At 43.8% G+C, this 18,532-nt stretch overlaps 2 protein-coding genes across 4 annotated transcripts in view; one reads left to right on the top strand and one right to left on the bottom strand.

Moving 5' to 3' along the window:
- The window catches only part of PIGM (phosphatidylinositol glycan anchor biosynthesis class M), a 173,083-nt gene extending 171,408 nt beyond the window's left edge, over positions 1-1,675 (bottom strand). The window contains exons 1-2 of one of the 2 annotated variants that reach the window (XM_085606909.1): positions 1,544-1,675; positions 924-1,079 (exon numbers count right to left, since the gene is read on the bottom strand). The gene's annotated coding sequence lies outside the window, so the exon portion shown is untranslated. Of the gene's footprint in view, positions 1-923; positions 1,080-1,543 lie in introns of those variants that run through there. The other variant, XM_085606911.1, reaches the window with a different exon arrangement.
- Positions 1,676-1,774: 99 nt separating this feature from the next.
- Positions 1,775-18,532, top strand: part of PDCD6 (programmed cell death 6) — a 123,017-nt gene continuing 106,259 nt past the window's right edge. Inside the window, exon 1 of one of the 2 annotated variants that reach the window (XM_085606912.1) lies at positions 1,775-2,004. In XM_085606912.1, coding sequence (XP_085463038.1) covers positions 1,931-2,004 — 74 coding nt within the window. In that variant the 5' untranslated portion in view covers positions 1,775-1,930. The remainder of the gene's footprint in view (positions 2,005-18,532) is intronic. The other variant, XM_085606913.1, reaches the window with a different exon arrangement.

Below are 18,532 nucleotides of genomic sequence, written 5' to 3'. Positions count from 1 at the left end.
CATCCCCCGACACAGCCACATCACCAGACACCTGAGAGACCTGCACTGGCTCCCCGTCAGCAAGAGAATCACATTCAGACTCCTCACCCACGCACACAAGGCCCTCCACAACCTGGGCCCCAAGTACCTCAACGACCGCATGACCTTCTACACGCCCACCCGCCAGCTACGATCGACCAGCCACGCACTCGCCACCGTACCACGCATCCGCAAAGCCACCGCCGGAGGAAGATCCTTCTCCTACCTGGCAGCCAAGACTTGGAACTCCCTCCCCACCCACCTTCGGCGAACCCAAGACCATCTCTCCTTCAGGAAGCAGCTCAAGACCTGGCTGTTCGAGCAGTGACCTACCCCTCCCCCAGCGCCTTGAGACCCTCCCGGGTGAGTAGCGCGCTATACAAATGTCATGATTGATTGATTGTGCCAAACAGCAATTAACAGTATGGTATTAAGAAGGCGCAACTAGTAGAAAAAAAGGAAACGTTAACTTATCCATTTCTCTTTCATTTTGTGTAATGAGTTAACCTGCTTTGTTTATATAAACACATTTCTTGTGTGTTTTGGTATGTGCTGCAACTAATATAGAAGTTGTTAATTAAGCGCAACAGTCATCCCAGTGGGATATCACGGCGCTAATGCCACTCCCTTACGTTTCCTGAAGGCATTTGTTAGTATGGGCCCTGAAAGCATTATGTCCTAAACAACCATGATTTAGCTTTTTCCTGAACCCCAAATGATCTTTGATGAGACGCAAGTCTAATGGCAATTTGTTCCACTGTAGGGCTGTCTGATATCAAAGAGGGCGACTCTTTATTCGCCTAGTTTTTGCTAATGCAATATTGCGGGATCTCAGCTCGCGAGAAGGCTTAGAAATCGTAGAGGACGCACACTCAGTCATAGGCTTAACATACAGAATTGAGTACCTGTTTAAAAACGTAATCGCTTCCCAACAAAACTTCTGCGGTTCACCTGCAGCAGGTTGATTCCCAGCATCGTGGTGGATTCCCCCGGGTCCTGGACCCTGACTCGAACTTCTGGGCACGCGCAGTCGGGTGCGTGAGCGACCAACGAGACCTTACCTGCATAGTAATTACATAGAAATAGAAACATGAACGTAATTATGAATGAAGCTCTTTACAGATAGGTTTCCGAAAGAGAAAACGCCAATTATTTTTACGTATAATTTGTTACACGGGTTGCGGCTTTCCGTTCCTTACGTTACTTAACACCAAAACCTATGGGCTGTAAAACTCAAATTGTACTGAAGCCTATGCAGTTAATTTTAGATGTGAGGGGGGTTTGGTATGAGAACAAAATTGTTTTAGTCCGATGGTCGGTGCGTTATCAGTGATGCAACACGCTGTAACTACGAGTTGTATCTTTTTGGGTTGACACAGATGAATCAGGGTTTGGATATTGCTGTTGAGAGACAGGGGATTTCCGAGGACTGCTCCATTACGTAGACCTTGCGTCATTTATGAAGTACCATTAAATGATGTAAATAAGAAATCAGAAGAAGGACTCTGCATGTTCACAACCTTACCCTAACGCTGGTATTGCGGCGGCCATATTAAAGTGGTGCGAGTGACCCGCGAGCACAACATGCGATCAACTAATGATGTGCGGTGGTCTGTTGGCAGGCCTGGGGTCCCTCAAAAGTTCATGTTTTTCGGTCAAATGATGGCAAATAATAGTGGAAAGTCTTAGCGTAGGCCCCTCATTCCCCTGTGGGTTGGCTCGGCACTCCTGGCCCTAGCGCTGTCGTCTCTGCAGCCAAGAAGTACAGTATCTGTATAGCAGGCGGCACCCGGAAGTGAGACAGCGAGCACAGGCTGCGGGCGGAGCAGCGATGAGTCACTGATTGGGCGGGACACCCCAGCAGCTTTCACGGTAGTGCTCGGACCTGGATCAGAACTCATTCAGTTACAGCATGGCCTACCAACAGCAGTATCGACCCCAGCCCGCAGCCGCTGACCAGAGCTTCTTGTGGAACGTCTTCCAGAGGTAAGGAGCTAGTACCGGGCAGTGGAGACCACCACCCCTGGGGAGGAGCCGCAGCAGGGGACAAGCACTGGCTAGCCTGCACTTGTACAGTGCCTGCAAGTGACAGTCTAATGCTGCTGTCTTTCTGTTTATAGAGTTATAGAGACTGCTTACCTAATAAGTACTCTTACTTTGCGTACCAAACTCCAGAGATGGAATAGGATGTAATAACTAGATAAATGTCACTTGTGCCAGGTACTCTTTCTTTCTCAAGTTATAAATCTGCAGTTGTCGACATGTTCCCTAAATAAGTGAAGCGCACTACGCCTACCGTCCTATGCCGGATACTAGAGTATGCAATATGTTTTTTCTTTACCATATATTTCACTTTGTATGCGACAAACAGTGTTCGCAAGGGTGCCTGAACGTTTTGAAGATATCTGTTATGTTGCTAAGTAGCGCAAAGCTCTCCTTGGGTGCTCCAGGGTGGATTTGGCCTATTGACCCCGTCTCTATTGCCTTCGTGTTTAGTAGAACAAAGCTGTTTGAATCTGAAACGATTTGCCCATGTTTGTCTACTTTGTGTTTATTTGTTACTGTTGTTTCAGGGTGAGGTTTCTTAGTGGGTCTGGGTATTCTAGTTCTATGTGTCATCTCTCTGTATAGCTATTAACTCTGGCTGTATGCTATATATCTGGATAGTGTTTCGTCGGAAGACTGTGTTATTTGTTGTGAATCCCTGTGGGAAGCGTTTTGATGTCGAGCGTGGGCGATCAGAGAGCTATTATTCTCTTGTATTATGTCACTATGACCATTGGTGGAATTGTGTTATTAAGTGTGGTAACGTCAATGTGTCATTTGTGTGCTTTTTGCACATCTAGGAATGCTTGGAGTATATCCCGAGATTATGTTAAGAGGCTGGACGCGTTCCTCTGAACCTAGTTGAGCCAGATAGGGAGGGGCTGAACATTGACGTCCTACTAGCTCTTAGGTGGGGCGTTTACACGTAACTCAGTGAGAAGAATCTTGTGGCATACACATAGTAAATAAAGAGTGATTTCCAACTTCAAACACCTGCACATCGGTAGCCTCTTAGTGCGAAGAGGAATAAAAGAAATGCAGAGACTTGAAGGTGCACAGAACCGAGAGACATAAGAAGAACCTTAAAGAGAAGTTAACTTCCACTAGTACTTTTGAATTATCAGACAGCACAGTTAGCGGTACAAAGCTGCAGCAAGGTTGAGGGAATACGATCAGCAGCATTGAGGAGGTCATGCTCAAGCGTGGTTACATTTTATTATACGCTTACACTCCTCACTACTCTAATCGCACTAGTCCCTTTGCGATTAGACAATCTGCAGCATTTCCATTTAGCATAGAAGCAATGATCCTCTGATGAATCTTCCGCCCCCCCCCCCCAGGAGGGGTGGAAATTAGGGTAGAAAAAACTCCACATTAGCTGACCAATAAAGACCATTATTTGACAGCTAACGCACAAATTTGAGGTCAGATTTAGATACACCACTCTCAGTACCACGCTGTAGAAATAAAGAATTGCAACTGGAAGACTCAACCTCCTGAAGATTTTAAATTGCACTAGAATTATGCAGACTAAAAGCTCTGCAACACAGAACAAAAGAAGTAATACTTGATGTCCTGACAGAGCTAGTTGATTCTCCCTACAACATATTTAAGACGTCAGTAAAGTAGCACAGTTTAAATGGATGAACCAATGAGACTCAATAATTGACTCAGACAGATATTAGATTAGTTTGGTTATATTATTAAAGATTCAAAATTCACTTTAAAAAGCAATCTTTTGAGTATTTCAGTTAAGAATATCGCAGCTTGCATTCAAGCGCCAAACATTTTGGTAAGGCTGTTATCGGATGGTTATTAATATTAAATTCAGTACAGAGTCCCACTACCATGAAGGATAGTTTGTTTAACAGCTTAAATCCTACGATGAAGGGGAAAGGGTTCAGATTTAGAATCCATTATGGGCGAGTCCATTAGAATAGAACAAAAGAAATAAACGAAATTTAATTTGAAAAGGTTTGGCAAAGAAGGTTTCAGTCCATCGGCTACCAACTTTAGTGTCAGAAAAGCAGTCCAAAAGTAAAAAGATAGTTCTTAGTAATCATCAAAATTCGATCAGCATAGCATCCTCTTGAGGGGAAAAGAAAAAGTATGACGTAGCGTCTGAGAGTAGGAAAAATCAGAATGGCGGTCGTTGCCCCTCCTTTGGGGTTTCTTCCTTTTATAAAGCCTCCAAAAACTTCCCTATGATGTAGCATCACATCACCATCGAAAGACTGTCATATGCTCAGATTCACATAATGTCACCTAGAACCAGTGCTTAATTTGAGCCGGTGCTTTCCGGTGCTCAGCACTGGCACTTAATTGGTTTCCGGTGCTCACCACCCGCACCTAATTGTCAACACCAAACTTAGAACAGTGTACCACATGCTGTTGCTTCTCATCTAATTTAGAGATGAGCAGAACAACGGTTGTTTAGGGATACAATATACATTAAAATTGCTCATACCTGCCTCCCCAGCCATTCCTTTAGTTTTGGGGACCTGGAATAATCTGAACTGTCGCATTCACATGCAGGAGAGATGGTTATTAGTTGTTTTGGCAGCGTTGACAAGGGCGATGGGTGGTGCAAGCTGCAGTGGTCTCCTTGTCAGAGCCCTGGCACTTAATATTTTACAAATTAAGCACTACCTTGAACACTTGCAACAGTAAGATGCTTTCCCATGCTAGTCATGAGAAACGAAAGATTCGAAAGTCCACATAGGCCTAACAATGGTGATAAAGAAATAAACATATCCATATATAGTAACAGCTTGTGAGAAGTTGGCCTGGCATATGCTGTCCACTAGTTATAGGGGACACCTTGCACCAGTCCAATTCGACTCTTAAGGTGAAAGGTTAAAAGACAACCTTTAAAGAAAGCTATCCTAGTGGTAGCTGTGGAGAGCAGCCTTCAGGCTAAGTCTTGAAGGAGTGTTAAGCTTATTGTTTTACCATGGATAACCTCTTGAATGACCAAATGAAAGAGTAGTCCACACAGGTATATATTCAAAATATATGTATTTATTCTAAGAACAAATCCCACTAGTCTCTTGTGAGGCTGGAGGTAAAGATACAATTCAATAAAGCATTTAAACAACAATAAATAGCACTGGAATCACAGGGCCTCAGGGGGGGACCAAACCATATATGAAAAAAGTGGTATAAGAACCACGACAGTTCTGAAGACAGTGCCTAGGGCACTTAGGGTCGCTGGCCCCTTACGAAACCACTCAAGGTAGGGAGGAAGGGGACCCACGGGAGACGGGTGCAGTGTTTAAACTACAGTCGGGATCTCTATTAAACCCTATGGGAAATGTTGCGGTTGGAAATTACATGAATCTGGACACTTCTAGCAGGAGTTCAAGTTCAGGAGCTTAGAGTTAAGCTTTTGGAGGGCCCACACCCACGACAGTACCGAGGTACCACTGTTGCCTGCCCCAGGGAAGCCGGGTGCATAGGTAGTTTTCGATGTCGGGTCGCAATCTCGTTTTCAATGGAAAAAGGTGAAGAACTGCTGCTGGCGTGAAGCGTCGTCGATGTGCAGATTGAAGATGTAGATCTTAAAGAAAAGGACCTGAAAGCAGCGGGGACAGAGTCTGGGTCACTAGCCAGTGACCAGGGAGCTCAGGAGAAAGAGCCCTTCAATGTCGGGTGTTTTCAGGTTGAAGACGGGTAGCTTGGATCAGCAGCCACGGGTTCCAGGAGGCTTCAAGGAAGGCTAGCTTCTGGAGGGCGACTGTCCCACGAAGGATGAAGGCCGCTGTGGTGTTAGTGTCCGGATTGGATCCACTAAACCTTGGCAACCGCAACCCATGCAAGGATCACAAAACAGCTACGGTGCAGACCCGCAAGGTCTCCAGCGAGGAGACTGTAGAGCAGGCCTGGAGCAATCAGGGGAGCCCTTTAAAGTAAAGATTGACATCCGCTAGGGCCCACCAGTCGAGAGACAATGGACCGCGGGAGGCGGCAATTTGGAGTGCGTAAAGATGAGCCCACGGGTCGCTGGAGTGTCGTCCTTTGGCACAAGTAATGCTGAGAGGTTGGCTCAATGATGGGCCAAAGCACAACTTCCCCACTGGTCGGTGTCGTGTGCTGTGCAAGAGGTGTCCTGGGGTATTGGGGATCTCGGCATCCACTGGGTCCACGGTGCTGAGCTTTGCTGTGCACACTCACTGGCCTCTGGGATGCTTGGAAACCCACCTCAGGGTAGGCAGAAGTCTTCGATGTCCGTAGGAGCAGCAGAGTTCCAACCGGGTCACTTGCAGTGTTTCAGGTGCCTGCCAAGCAGGGGGGTAACTCCTTTACCCCAAGGGAGATTTTTTTCATTCAGCTGTGCGTCAGCTCGTCGAAGGTTCAAGTCTTTGAAGTCCAAGATTAATCTGAGGTTCTGGGGACCCTGCACCCACCTTTATCCAGAGATTAGGGGAGTGTCTGAATCAGAGCCCACCAGTGAGAGTTCAGGCGGGAAAGGGTGGTTACACCCTCTCCCCTTTGTGTTTTTTCCCGCCTGGGTAGGGGACAGGATGCCCCTGAACCGGTTTGAGGCGGTGTATGCGGAAGTAGGCACTGGAGAAGCCTACGTGCAAGTTTGAAAGACATCCTATGGTGCACCCACCCAGTTCCAATCAACGTAGTCTGTCTGGGGAGGTGGGAACACCTCCCTGCAACAAGATCCCTATTGTCCAGCTGCCGTGGCAGGAGTTCTGCCCAGCAACAGGCAGCCAGAGTCGTGTGGGTGGCGGGTAGCATCCATTTTGTACTACGTGTGCACTTTTAAATTGGTGTCTAAAATCTGCCGCTTTTACCATATCGCCCTTCTAGCAGGGGGGAATCATGCCCTCACTCCCATGGCTGGATTGGGGGTATGATTCCACGATGTTTGACACCAAACATGACAAGGTTCTGTGCAGCCACTCTCAAGTTATCACGCTATCGTGATTACTTGTAATGCGGTTAAGAGTATATGGTATGGCTGCACTACAAACAACCGAGCAATAGTTTTAATGAAGGTTACAGAGGGGCCCTACTCAGGTAGGGGTTCCCCCTCGCACATATCTCAGCACCCTGCCTTGTAGGATTACCAAGGCCTGCCTTAGGGGTGACCTTTGAGGATATATGTGTTGTATTTAAGTGGGATAAAGGATACCTATATCCCTGTAAGGGGTGCAAGCACCACCTTACCCAGACTACAGTAGTGGTCTGGTGGTGTCAGTTTGTATGGCTGTCCCAGGGGTGGCACAATAAGTGCTGCAGCCCCTGGTAGGCCTCTGAGGGACACATGCCCTGGGTACCTAGGGTACCATCTACAAGGGGCTGATAGGGTGTCCTCAGTATCCAATTGGTATGTACCTAGGGTACTCACATTAGTTTAGAGAGGAAGCAGATAGGCTGGGGTCCTGGATAGCAGGGCCACAGCCTTGCTAGAGTCAGAAAACAGTCAAAACATCAGCAAAAAGTTGGGGGCAACTATGCAGTCGATGCCACTTTCCTACACAGCTGAAATCCTGTTCCCACAGGAATAATTCACTGTGAAAGTTAAAACATTTAGGGATATTGAAAATTATACATGTACAGATCAAATGGAGCAATATGTCACTAGTTGTAACTGGTCCATTGTATTAGGTCAGGGGAAAGGTCAGCATTGGAGAAAAAGCATTTTCGAAAAGGCCTTTAAATTGGCATTACACCTTTTTTTTTAAAAATGAAATAAACTCTAAATCGATCAATATAATGTAAATAAGATCAATTCAAATAAGGATTATTTGGAACTTTCACCAGACATTTCATTGCAATAGCTGACGTTAGAAATATCTTACTATCATAACTTTTTCTCAATATTTATATGCGTATATGTTTTTAAGCTCGCATCACACAATTTGTTTTTCACTTTTCATAAACTATAGAATCTCTAGTATTGTGCAAAATTTCAAGGTCGTACTTACTTTTTACACATTTGCACTGACTTTTCTAAATGGTACATTATAATAAAAGGCAATAGAAACACTAGGTCTCTATATTAATAGCAACGTTTCATCAGTAAACGTTAATATACTACGTAGTCATAAGTAATCATCATTAATGTAACTCATTTATGTGCATTCGTTTTTTTGTGTGAATGTTTTCTTCATCTTACCTTTTAAAGCACGCTTTTACGGTGCTTCTTCTACACTTGTCTCATTTTAATGTGTCACTATCTCTAACGTGTGCAAAGTGTATTTTCAGCTTTTCGTGTCTCTAATCAGTAAAAGTGTTGTGTATCATGATTTTTAAAATCAATCGTCATCAGGACCTAAGGATCAATGAAAATCAGAAAAAACAGTAGAGAAAAGAGCACATGCTTTAATACCAGATACTGCAATTCCAGTTGCATAAGAAGACAGGGAACTAGTAAGACACGTGCCTCCAATCCTGTTGTTTGAGAAGAATCAGATTGAAGCTACCGTAGCAAGAAGAACAAACAGCAGTTTATTGGAATTACACTATACACACAAGTTTATAGCATAATCTACAGCCAAAAGGAGCAATAGCTAGACAGTGGTTTAAAGTGAGAGGTAGCAGTCCAGGTGGCGCTGCCAAAATCAGCTATTAAAGTTCTTCATTGCAAGCCAAAGGTGCAAGGATCAACATTTGAGTAGTGTCCTCCAAGTGCTCCATAATGAGCCAACTGATGCTGCTGGAAAGAAGTCTGAAAGTACAAAAAAGGGAGCATAAGTCACTGGGCAAGGCACAGTTTTAGAGGAGCAACAACCAGGAAGTTATTGTTTTTGCAAGCCTTTGGGACTAATAGGCATTCTGGTCCACATTTGCCTTGTACATAATGCTGTTTTTTCTTTATTAACACTGTTGTAGTACTGTAGGTCATAGTGGACATTGAACATTTTTAATTTTCAATAAGTAAATTAAACTGTTGGGGTATGGTGCATTCCTATAAACCGGACAAAGCCTCATGTTCTGTGACGACGGTTCGGTTTTCACTAGTGGCACACAATAATCTTCTCTGGGGAAAACTTGAAGGTTTTTTATTATTTGTTGTGTTTGTCTTGTATTTATTTTTTTGTGCCGCACGAAGTGAAGGGAAGTTAAAAACAAAGTATTGGAATTGCAAGATTATGAGACAGGTGAGGGGGAGATTGCTTGGGGGTCTTTTTCAGTTGTATTCCAAGCCATTTCCATGTAATAGGAATTTGCTTTATACTGCCGGACATCGCCCTTATTTGTGGTTACGTGATTGTGGAGGGTGTGCAGTGGTGTACCTCCATCTCCAAGGGAATGGAATGAACACCCAAAACGTATGGGAGAAAATTGTGTGTGTGTAACCTGAAAACTACTAGTAGTTCTAATTCCTAATATAGGAAAGCGCCGATGAGGAGAGAGTAAACAAGTTGGTGAGAACCTGCCAATCGCTTCTTGGTGGCTGCTTACGTGAGGTGCTTCCTATATATACATGCTTTTTTAGCATTGTTTTCCTCTTATTTGCAGGACTCGCCACGAGGCTTGGGACCTGTTTTAACCTTTTGTAATAAAAAAAACACATAGTGGGCTGGTTCATGCGTAGGACCTAGGACCTCCCCCTCCTGAAAGTGGCAAGTCAGATTTGATTTGTGATATGCGACAAGGGCTTTCTGTATATGGTATTGATGTTGAGTGCAGGGCGCACTTGATGCTTTTCTTTTCCCTTTAATGCTCATCTTTGTTGAATATAGGCCCACAGCATGTTGACAATCATGTATTTGCTTTTTTAATAGGGATATTTGAACGTAATGGCAATGTTTTAATTATTAAATATGTTTACTACTACCAATTTTATAGAATAATTGTGAAAAAAACGTTTTTTGGGGGGTGCCCGAGGCGGGGCACAGCAATAAAATTTAAAGACCACTGTATTAGGGCGAACTTTGTTAATATGAATAGCCCTGGGTTTATGTCTGGATGATCAGAGGGATAGAGGAATAGACATAAATTGGGACTTGGATAGACAGATGGAATAATAGCTATAGAGAGAGCAGACAAGGCTTGGGTCTGCAATTGTATCAGTACCTCCACAGTATATACTAGGCTTCAACTTTTTGGGAGAGTAAAGCTCTGTAAGTTTTGGTGTTGAGAGACCATATCTTCATCCAGTGTTGTTAAAAGGTGTACTGCTTTTCTGTGGAACAGGTAGATTTATGTGGAGACACTGGAAATTAGATGTGACCTAGTGGCTACCGTACAGATTAGGAGACCAGATATTGAGTTTCACACCAGTCTCATTTTTTCTGTGTGTAACAAATCCCTTAGATGCAAAAAAACAGGAGTACACTGAACACCATTAACCGGCTATATAAAATAAGAAATATAGATAGTGTTGGGGGCTTGAATTTTTCTTAAGCCACTTTTAGTGGCGCCGCATGTAGTATTTAGTTGCTTCAAGCCTCTCTCCGATTCAAACAAGTGAAGACAAAAAATAATGTTCGGATATGTGCTAAAAATCTCTTTGAAGAAATAAAAAAAAATCAAATATTTTTGTAACACTTTTTATTAAGTTTTATCATAGAACAAATCCCATCAGCCACATGCACTACTAGATATGTCAAAGAAAAACAAATATCCATTGGTACATCACTTTCATCCCAGGTGTGTTCTAACCTATTCTCCCTCTACACCTCTTTTCCTCTACCAAGTAAACGGTGGTCTTTTCTGAGGCTCTGAAATCGTGCCCCATCGACAGGGCCTTCCGCTGACTGGCTCAAGTAGTATACCCTTATAGATCCTTCCATATTTTGCCATGCTGGTGGGGGCATCCTCTAGCCATGTATATGGGCTGCTTCAAGGGGAGACATCGGTCCATACTCTTTTTCCAACCCTCCAAGGAAGGTCCCTGTTCGTCTTTCCAAGCAGCTGCTATGTCCTGGTTGGCTATGATCCAGCCAAAACCACACTAGTGCCATGTGGTACCTATTGCCATCCATGTCAGCTGTGATATGTAGTAGAACCATCCTGGGGACTCTCCATCCCATCCCCTCCTCCAGGGTGGGAGTGCTGCCTCCCAAAACAACTAGAGTACAGTACAGCTCCAAACCATGTGTAGAAAGTTTCCCTCCTGTGTCTTGCACCACAAGGCTATTGGTGAGAGAATGACCCAATTTTCCTTAGGTTGGCCCTTGGAAGCTATGTTCAGTGTAGATATTTCAATTAAACAGCCTGACATGGAGAGGCTATGGTGACATCTCTGTTGGACTCCAGTGTCTCCCACTAATCGGCATCAGTGAGTTCTTTTAGGTCCCTAGCCCAGTCCTCCCGCAGGTTAGCGAAGCTATCTGGTGTGTGGACCACTAGTGACTTGCATATATCAGAAAATGTGTGGTTTGCATGATTCGTAAGGAACACCTGGGCCTCCGCTGGGTTATATTCTGGAAAGCTATCTTGGGAAGATATGTATGGCATAAGCCATGTCTGACCTGTAAAATTTGCATGCAGTGGAGATTGTGTTTCATCTGTAGGTCGAAGAAGGACTTCAGAACGTTTGCATGCATGATATCTCCACCCTCAACTCCCCATTGTGGATATGCCTATGAAATTGCACCATTTATAACCTGACAGGTGTAACACTTGTTAAATTGCACTCCGTTCCTGGAGCGAGTGCACTCCCACGTATCGTTGAGCGTAACCGGAAGCGGTTCCGGTTATGCTCGATGATACAATCAAGGGAACACTATAAACGGGAGTGCACTCGCTCCAGGAACCGATGGCACTTTTGGGCTTTCTATATTTTTTTTAACCAATTGGGACCCAACTTGGTTCGGTCCCAATTGATCTAGTTTCCAGTTATTGGGTAAAAATGCTATATCAACTAAGATATTTGATTTGCAGAGCTCTGATGTAATTTATCAATTGTTTTGAGGTATCACCCAAACTAAAAAAAATATGGCTCTCCTGATGAATGCCTGCGAGCCGAAACGCATGCAGAGAGATGTGCCAAGTGTATCATAAACTTGGAGAGAATGGTCTAGTGTTTTATGTACTTCAATTGTATAATATTTATCAATTGTTGAGGATATCAAGTGATCAGAAGTTTTCAGTCAGATACTGGGAAAGGAAAAAATGTCAATATAGATGGGGTGCACTATACCGGTGGTGAGGGTACAGGTGCATGAGCCCTGTACCCCTACAGTGTCCAAGTCAATTCTTAGACATTGTAAGTGCAGTAATGCCATTAAGAGTATATGGTGCTGGGAGTTTGTCATTTCGAACTCCACAGTACCATAATGGCTTTACTAAAAACTGAGAAGTTTGGTATCAAACTTCTCAGCACATTAAACCCACACTGATGCCAGTGTGGGATTTAATGAAAAATACACACATAGGGCATCTTAGAGATGCCCCCTGAAAAATGACCTAACACTAGTGCCCAGGCTGAGTAGCTGCTTGCCAGCTGCCACCCCTAGACATGTATCTGGACCCGTGGTTCGAGAGCCTGCTGCTCTCGGGGGTCTGAAACAATGCACATCCAGGGACGAGGTGCTAAGTCACCTCCCCAGGATGGTCAAGCTCCACGAAGGGGAAGCCTTAAAGGCTTGCAGCCTTTGTGAGCTTTCCCAGGCCTTTTGCTGCTTCCAGTAACTGGCCACCACCGGTTCTGACGCCCCCCACTTTGGGCGGGAGAATCGGCTGGAAAACCAAGTAAGAAAGGGATGAGTGCCCACTTTTGCCAGCCCCACAGGTGGGGGAGGCGAGGTGAAGCACAACTCTCAGTCCCCAGCCATCTTGCAGGTTGGGGGACCCAGCCAACCAGAGAGAGGCATATGCCTCCCTCCCACTGGAGGGTGGCATAATAGGGGGTGTACCCACCCCAAGGAAGGGACCCATTGGTCCCAACATTTACCTACCTGTAACACCCCTAAATCTAGTATTTAGGGGCACCTCTGAACCTTGCCTCCTCAGACAAGAACCAACCAAGAAGAAAAGAAAAGAAGGACCGAAGAGCCGGGCTGAAGCTAAGAAGAGGAGGACACCGACTTACTTGGCCCCAGCCCTACCGGCCTGTCCCCACCTCGAATCTGCTCCAGCAGACTTCTGGTGTGTCCTGCAGCCAGCAACCTCAAGAATCCCAAGGACCTGCCCGCCTTCCACAGAAAAGACGTTGTCTGCCGTGAGCACCGGATTTGCTCACTCACAGATTCTGGCTCTGGCCAAATCCACGAGTCATCACCACTTTGCACCCGACGCCCACAGCCCGAGTTCGAGTGGCCCAACACCACGAGGAGGTCTCCCTGGCAATCCTGACCTGGTATCTGGTGATCTCTCACCTGCCTCGAATCTCTATGCGAAGACTGCAGCTTCTTTCTGGATGATCCCTGCCCCCCCCCCCCCACTCCTGACCGCGACCGGCACTGGTAAGAAAACCTGACGCCTAAAGACAGCCCTGCACTCTAAGTCCCACAGCCTTGAGTGGCCCAACTGGTGGTGTCCCAGCATCACCAGGCATCCCAACTTACCTCTCCAACCGATGGTCACCTCCAGAAGATCTTCGTCCCCGATCCTGCAGTCTTTGTTGAAATCGGCGAATCCCCATTGAAATCAACAAGGCACCCAACACCAAACTAATGGGGTGCTAACTGGGTGCTAATTCAGATTCCCCTTTGCCCTGAGCTAAACACCAGGAGCTTTGCTCGCTCGACCTTGTGGTCTGCTCATGAGCATCCAACAACCGGAGGCCACCTATCTCCCATTGGACAACATTGGGCCTCAGCACTCTGCACATGCCGCCCGAGTGCTGCTGAGGGTGTTTTTGAGGGTCAATTATTGACCCTGGGGGAACCCTAGTTCTAACCCCAGAATACCAACTCCCACAACAAAGTGCTTACCTGTTAACCAATAACTTCTTTCTCTCCTTAGGAATACATTGACTGTTTTTCCTTGATTTTTTTTTTTTAAGTGTGGAGTTGGTTTTTGTATTGATCTTTAAGAAAACTGCAAAGAATTAAAATTGCTTGCTTATCTTTTCTCCAGGAAATGTCCCAGTGTAATATCTAGATGTTATCACACAGTAGAAAAAGTAATCCAGAAAGTAATCTGAAAAGTAATTTCCACAGTATTGAAAGCATTTACAAACCTGTAACAGTCATTTTCATTCAGCTTGCCTGCATTGTTCAACCTGACTTGAAAATTATCAAACACACTTACTTGTGCCAGGCTTGCTTGGTTCTAGGAAATAAATACAACTAAATAATATTTTTTTATACTACCCTCTGATAAAACCTTACTGCTTGCCCACACTACCACAAATGGAGAGTAAGGTGCTATCTACTTTTACCTCTGACTACCTTTAAGATTCCACTGGACTCTGTGCACTCTATACCTAATTTTGTTATAGTGTATATAGAGCCAGCTTCCTACACAATGCCTTTTATTTACCTGTTTTAAAAACAACGCATAAATAAAAGGCATTGTCATTTACAATGCCAATAGCTCAAACTTCCGCAAACGTGAGACCTATTGCACTGCAAATGCTTGTTCTTGGCCTCCTGCGTGACGAATCACCAAGAGACTTTCCAGACAACAGCTAAAGTGAGTGGTTAACTAGTTTTTAATATTTCATGAAGATTCGTCAAATGTTGTCAGCTTTATTAGCAAAACAAACAAGCATTGGCATAGCCAATAGGTCTCGCCTTTGGGACCTTATATGTGTTTAGCCATGCAACAGTTGATGTTGTTGCACCAAGGATATTGTGCTGGATAACTAAACACTTATAAGGTCCCAAAGGCGAGAATTATTGGCTACGCCAATTTTTGTTTTTTAAAAACTTTTCAACCACGCCTTAGGTATAACTTGTCTCATTCTCTTTTAGAAGAATTGTATTAAGTTGCTTATTAACACATACTGATTTTTATGCTTGAATTACTCGGAAAATATAGATCACTATTTTGGTGAAGACATTTGCTTATGGTTTCATAAAATTCTCTTGCCACGTTCAGCTGGATTAATGTTTTTGATTTCTGTAATACCAGGACAACCATAACAAGGCAAAATGACACTGACAATCATTTTAATGGCTTCATTATATTTTTTTGCTTGTTTGTATGGAATTATTTTAATTTGTCTTGTACTATAAAATAATGTGTTAGTCTAATTAAGTGGAGGAAAACAAATCAAGACTACAACCCCCAGAATTAATTCTATTATTCCAGGGCAGGGAACGCGGAAAATGGCAAGTGGGAGTACCTGAGGGGGGGGGGGGGTGTTCAAGGAGGGGTGCCTCAGGTTTGGAAGAAGGAAAACAATGGAGTGCCTTACACTGCATGGAAGAGAGGGTGGGGCGTGCATCAAATGCTTTGGGTGGCGAGAAGGAGGGGGACCCCTGGGGGCCATGGGCGCTCTTCAGAAGAGAGCTGTATTTCCCACCAATGTAATATCTGCAGTAGCCTTCCTCTCCTTTGTTAGAAAGGCTATAACAGATCTCCTTTTTAGGTCGTCCCTAGCGCAGCGCGCAAGCGCTGCTTAGGAGATGGCCTCTTGGAATTGGTCTGTACTTTTTGGAAAACTCGTGCATGTACTGCACTGTTTCCAATGAGTACTCTTGCATGTACAGCATTCACCTTGCGGAAGCGAGCAGCTGCGCCATCTGTTTCCAATTATCGCATCTGCGCTGGTTTACATTTGCCTGCCTCGCGGTTACATTAATTGGAAACAGATGGCGGTCGCATCACAGGATGTTTAGTCAACGCCGGGCCTTAAGTCTGTGGCTCTGGCAGTTTGCCACTTCTTGCTTGTGTACAGAAGTATTTTCTGAAGGTTTGAAATCACTGTGTCTAAATGTTCAATTACCAGCCTCTCCATGTGCCATGTGGATATTTTTCAGTGGCTCATACATTAAACAGAGCACCACTAGAGCAATGATGGAGCAACATTCGAAATGCAAGTATATTTTCTTGCCGTACATTCTTCGGCATTTGCTGCAACCATGCTGTGCTTTCTTCTAAATGCACCTGGTCCTTTTTTAATTTCATTATAATGCATGCGAGTCTCAAACGCCGCTGCCATCGATTTCTGCTTATTATCTAGTTGAGATTACGTATTTTAAAATAGACCATGGGTCTCATGCAGTAAGTGTTTGTAATTAGACTTGAGGTATTCTTCTTCCTGATCAGTCATGTTCGTAAAGAATTTGGAAAAAGCTAGACAACTAAGCACAATGCTAGCGGTGGCCCTCTAGAGCAGCACCGGATTTAAAATTACTCCATATCAGTTTTGGTGATATAATCCAATCACCCCAAGTGTGCAAATTTGGTAGACACCCGCCAGCACAATGTCGTTCCAAGGACTGGAAAGTACATGTACAAACACCAAACCAAATGCACCACTTAAACAATGTAAATTAAATCAAATTCGAGTTCTTGAGTAGTTTTACGTTTTCTCAACAGATTCTTCTTTATTTTACAGTAACTTTTACAATTAAAACAACAATTTTCCAGAACAGCCAGAACAGCCGACGCGTTTCGTCCACCAAAGGACTTCTTCAGGGCCAAAAGTTGATGTGGCGTGAAAGGTATCTTCATATGCTATTCATCGTCTTACAGTTCCCTCACAATTGCAGGTATCCAGAGTAATAAGATCAGAGGTCAATGTTTTTCGTGTCAGATAAACAAATACTGAATCGAAAGGGCCAAATAATTGATTGAAGAACCCACATCCGGTTTTGAAAAAGGAAAAGACGGTCTATATCAAAGGTTCGTCCAACATATGAGGCAAATATGATATAGTGAAGATACCAGAATCCGTATCTCCAAGGGAGGGTCAGACATCCACCCGGGTGGATGTCTGACCCTCCCTTGGAGATACGGATTCTGGTATCTTCACTATATCATATTTGCCTCATATGTTGGACGAACCTTTGATATAGACCGTCTTTTCCTTTTTCAAAACCGGATGTGGGTTCTTCAATCAATTATTTGGCCCTTTCGATTCAGTATTTGTTTATCTGACACGAAAAACATTGACCTCTGATCTTATTACTCTGGATACCTGCAATTGTGAGGGAACTGTAAGACGATGAATAGCATATGAAGATACCTTTCACGCCACATCAACTTTTTGCCCTGAAGAAGTCCTTTGGTGGACGAAACGCGTCGGCTGTTCTGGAAAATTGTTGTTTTAATTGTAAAAGTTACTGTAAAATAAAGAAGAATCCGTTGAGAAAACGTAAAACTACTCAAGAACTCGAATTTGATTTAATTTACATTGTTTAAGTGGTGCATTTGGTTTGGTGTTTGTACAATTTGGAAAAAGCTCTCTGGTGAAAACAAGATCAAAGTTTTCATATGTTTTCATTTACTGATCTCCAGTAAAACTTTTCCTAGCCAGTCTTTACTTCTGACAAAAAGGGACAAGTGAAATACGCTATTATATTGTGATATGCGACAGAAATGAGCTGTTTAATTTCTCCATCGTGATTGAAAGAATTTCAGGCGTCTTATCAACGCTATTACCACCAACAGCTCGTATCCCCATGAGTTGCTTGCCGGTATTAAATCTGCACTTACATGGGGCTTACATTGTTCTTCACCCCTTCAGAGAGAAAACAGTTACTCTCTGTAAAGGCAAGTGAGGCAGTGGTGTAGAAACGTAGTAGCTAATTTAAGTGAGTTTTATAAAGCAGTAATTGTCGGGTTGCCACATACAAACTTAAAATAAAGGAAGCCAAATGTATCTGCTTTTCAGAACGTCTTGGATCTGTAAACAACCTTGCCGAATAATTATTTCACATAATTTCTTAACTGAACGATTCTGCAACTTCATTTTCAATTGTAGTTGCCAGACAGCGGAATACTCTTTCTCCGATTCTGTGCTCTGAACCGATTCTAGCTTTTCAGTCGTCTTTTGAAAACTGTATTTTTGACTATATTTGCTCCTGCTCCGTTTTCCGGTTATGTTTCCTTAGCGTTAAGAAGCTTTGACATACGCTGATTTTTAGTGAGGCTGCCTTTTCACTCAAATTTTTCGTTTTTCCCATCAGCAATGCACTGCTCGAATCAAATGTTAAATATTATCTATTATCGCACAACTAATGCAAAGAACAAATTATGTATAAAGGGTCAAGTCACAAACTAACTCCATGCCTAAATCCTGATGGTGGGATCTTAACGCGTCTTAAAACCAGTTGTGAACTTTTCACATCATTGCTCATACTGTTTGCTTTAGCATTAAGGGGTTGCTGCTGGCCGATATTTATATAGCCACTCCTTAAAAAGCAGGACCGGTAGTAGGCCTACAATCGGGCGGTGACTAAAGACTCAGGACTATAATGAGACCACCCCATGCCAGACAGTTTATGTAGCTCCCTATGCGCTTTTATGTTAATTAGACAGAGAAAATGAAATGTAAGTTGAGTTTATGTGTGCATATTTTGCATTTCTTAAAGGGGCTATTGAGTTGATTGGCATAGCCAACATGTCTTGCCTTTGGGAACTTATAAGTATTTAGTTATGCAGC

This window comes from Triturus cristatus, chromosome 5_2 (assembly GCF_964204655.1).
Source record: "Triturus cristatus chromosome 5_2, aTriCri1.1, whole genome shotgun sequence".
NCBI lineage: Eukaryota > Metazoa > Chordata > Amphibia > Caudata > Salamandridae > Triturus > Triturus cristatus.
Note: the sequence above shows the minus strand (reverse complement) of the source record. Positions and strands in the feature narration are given on the sequence as shown.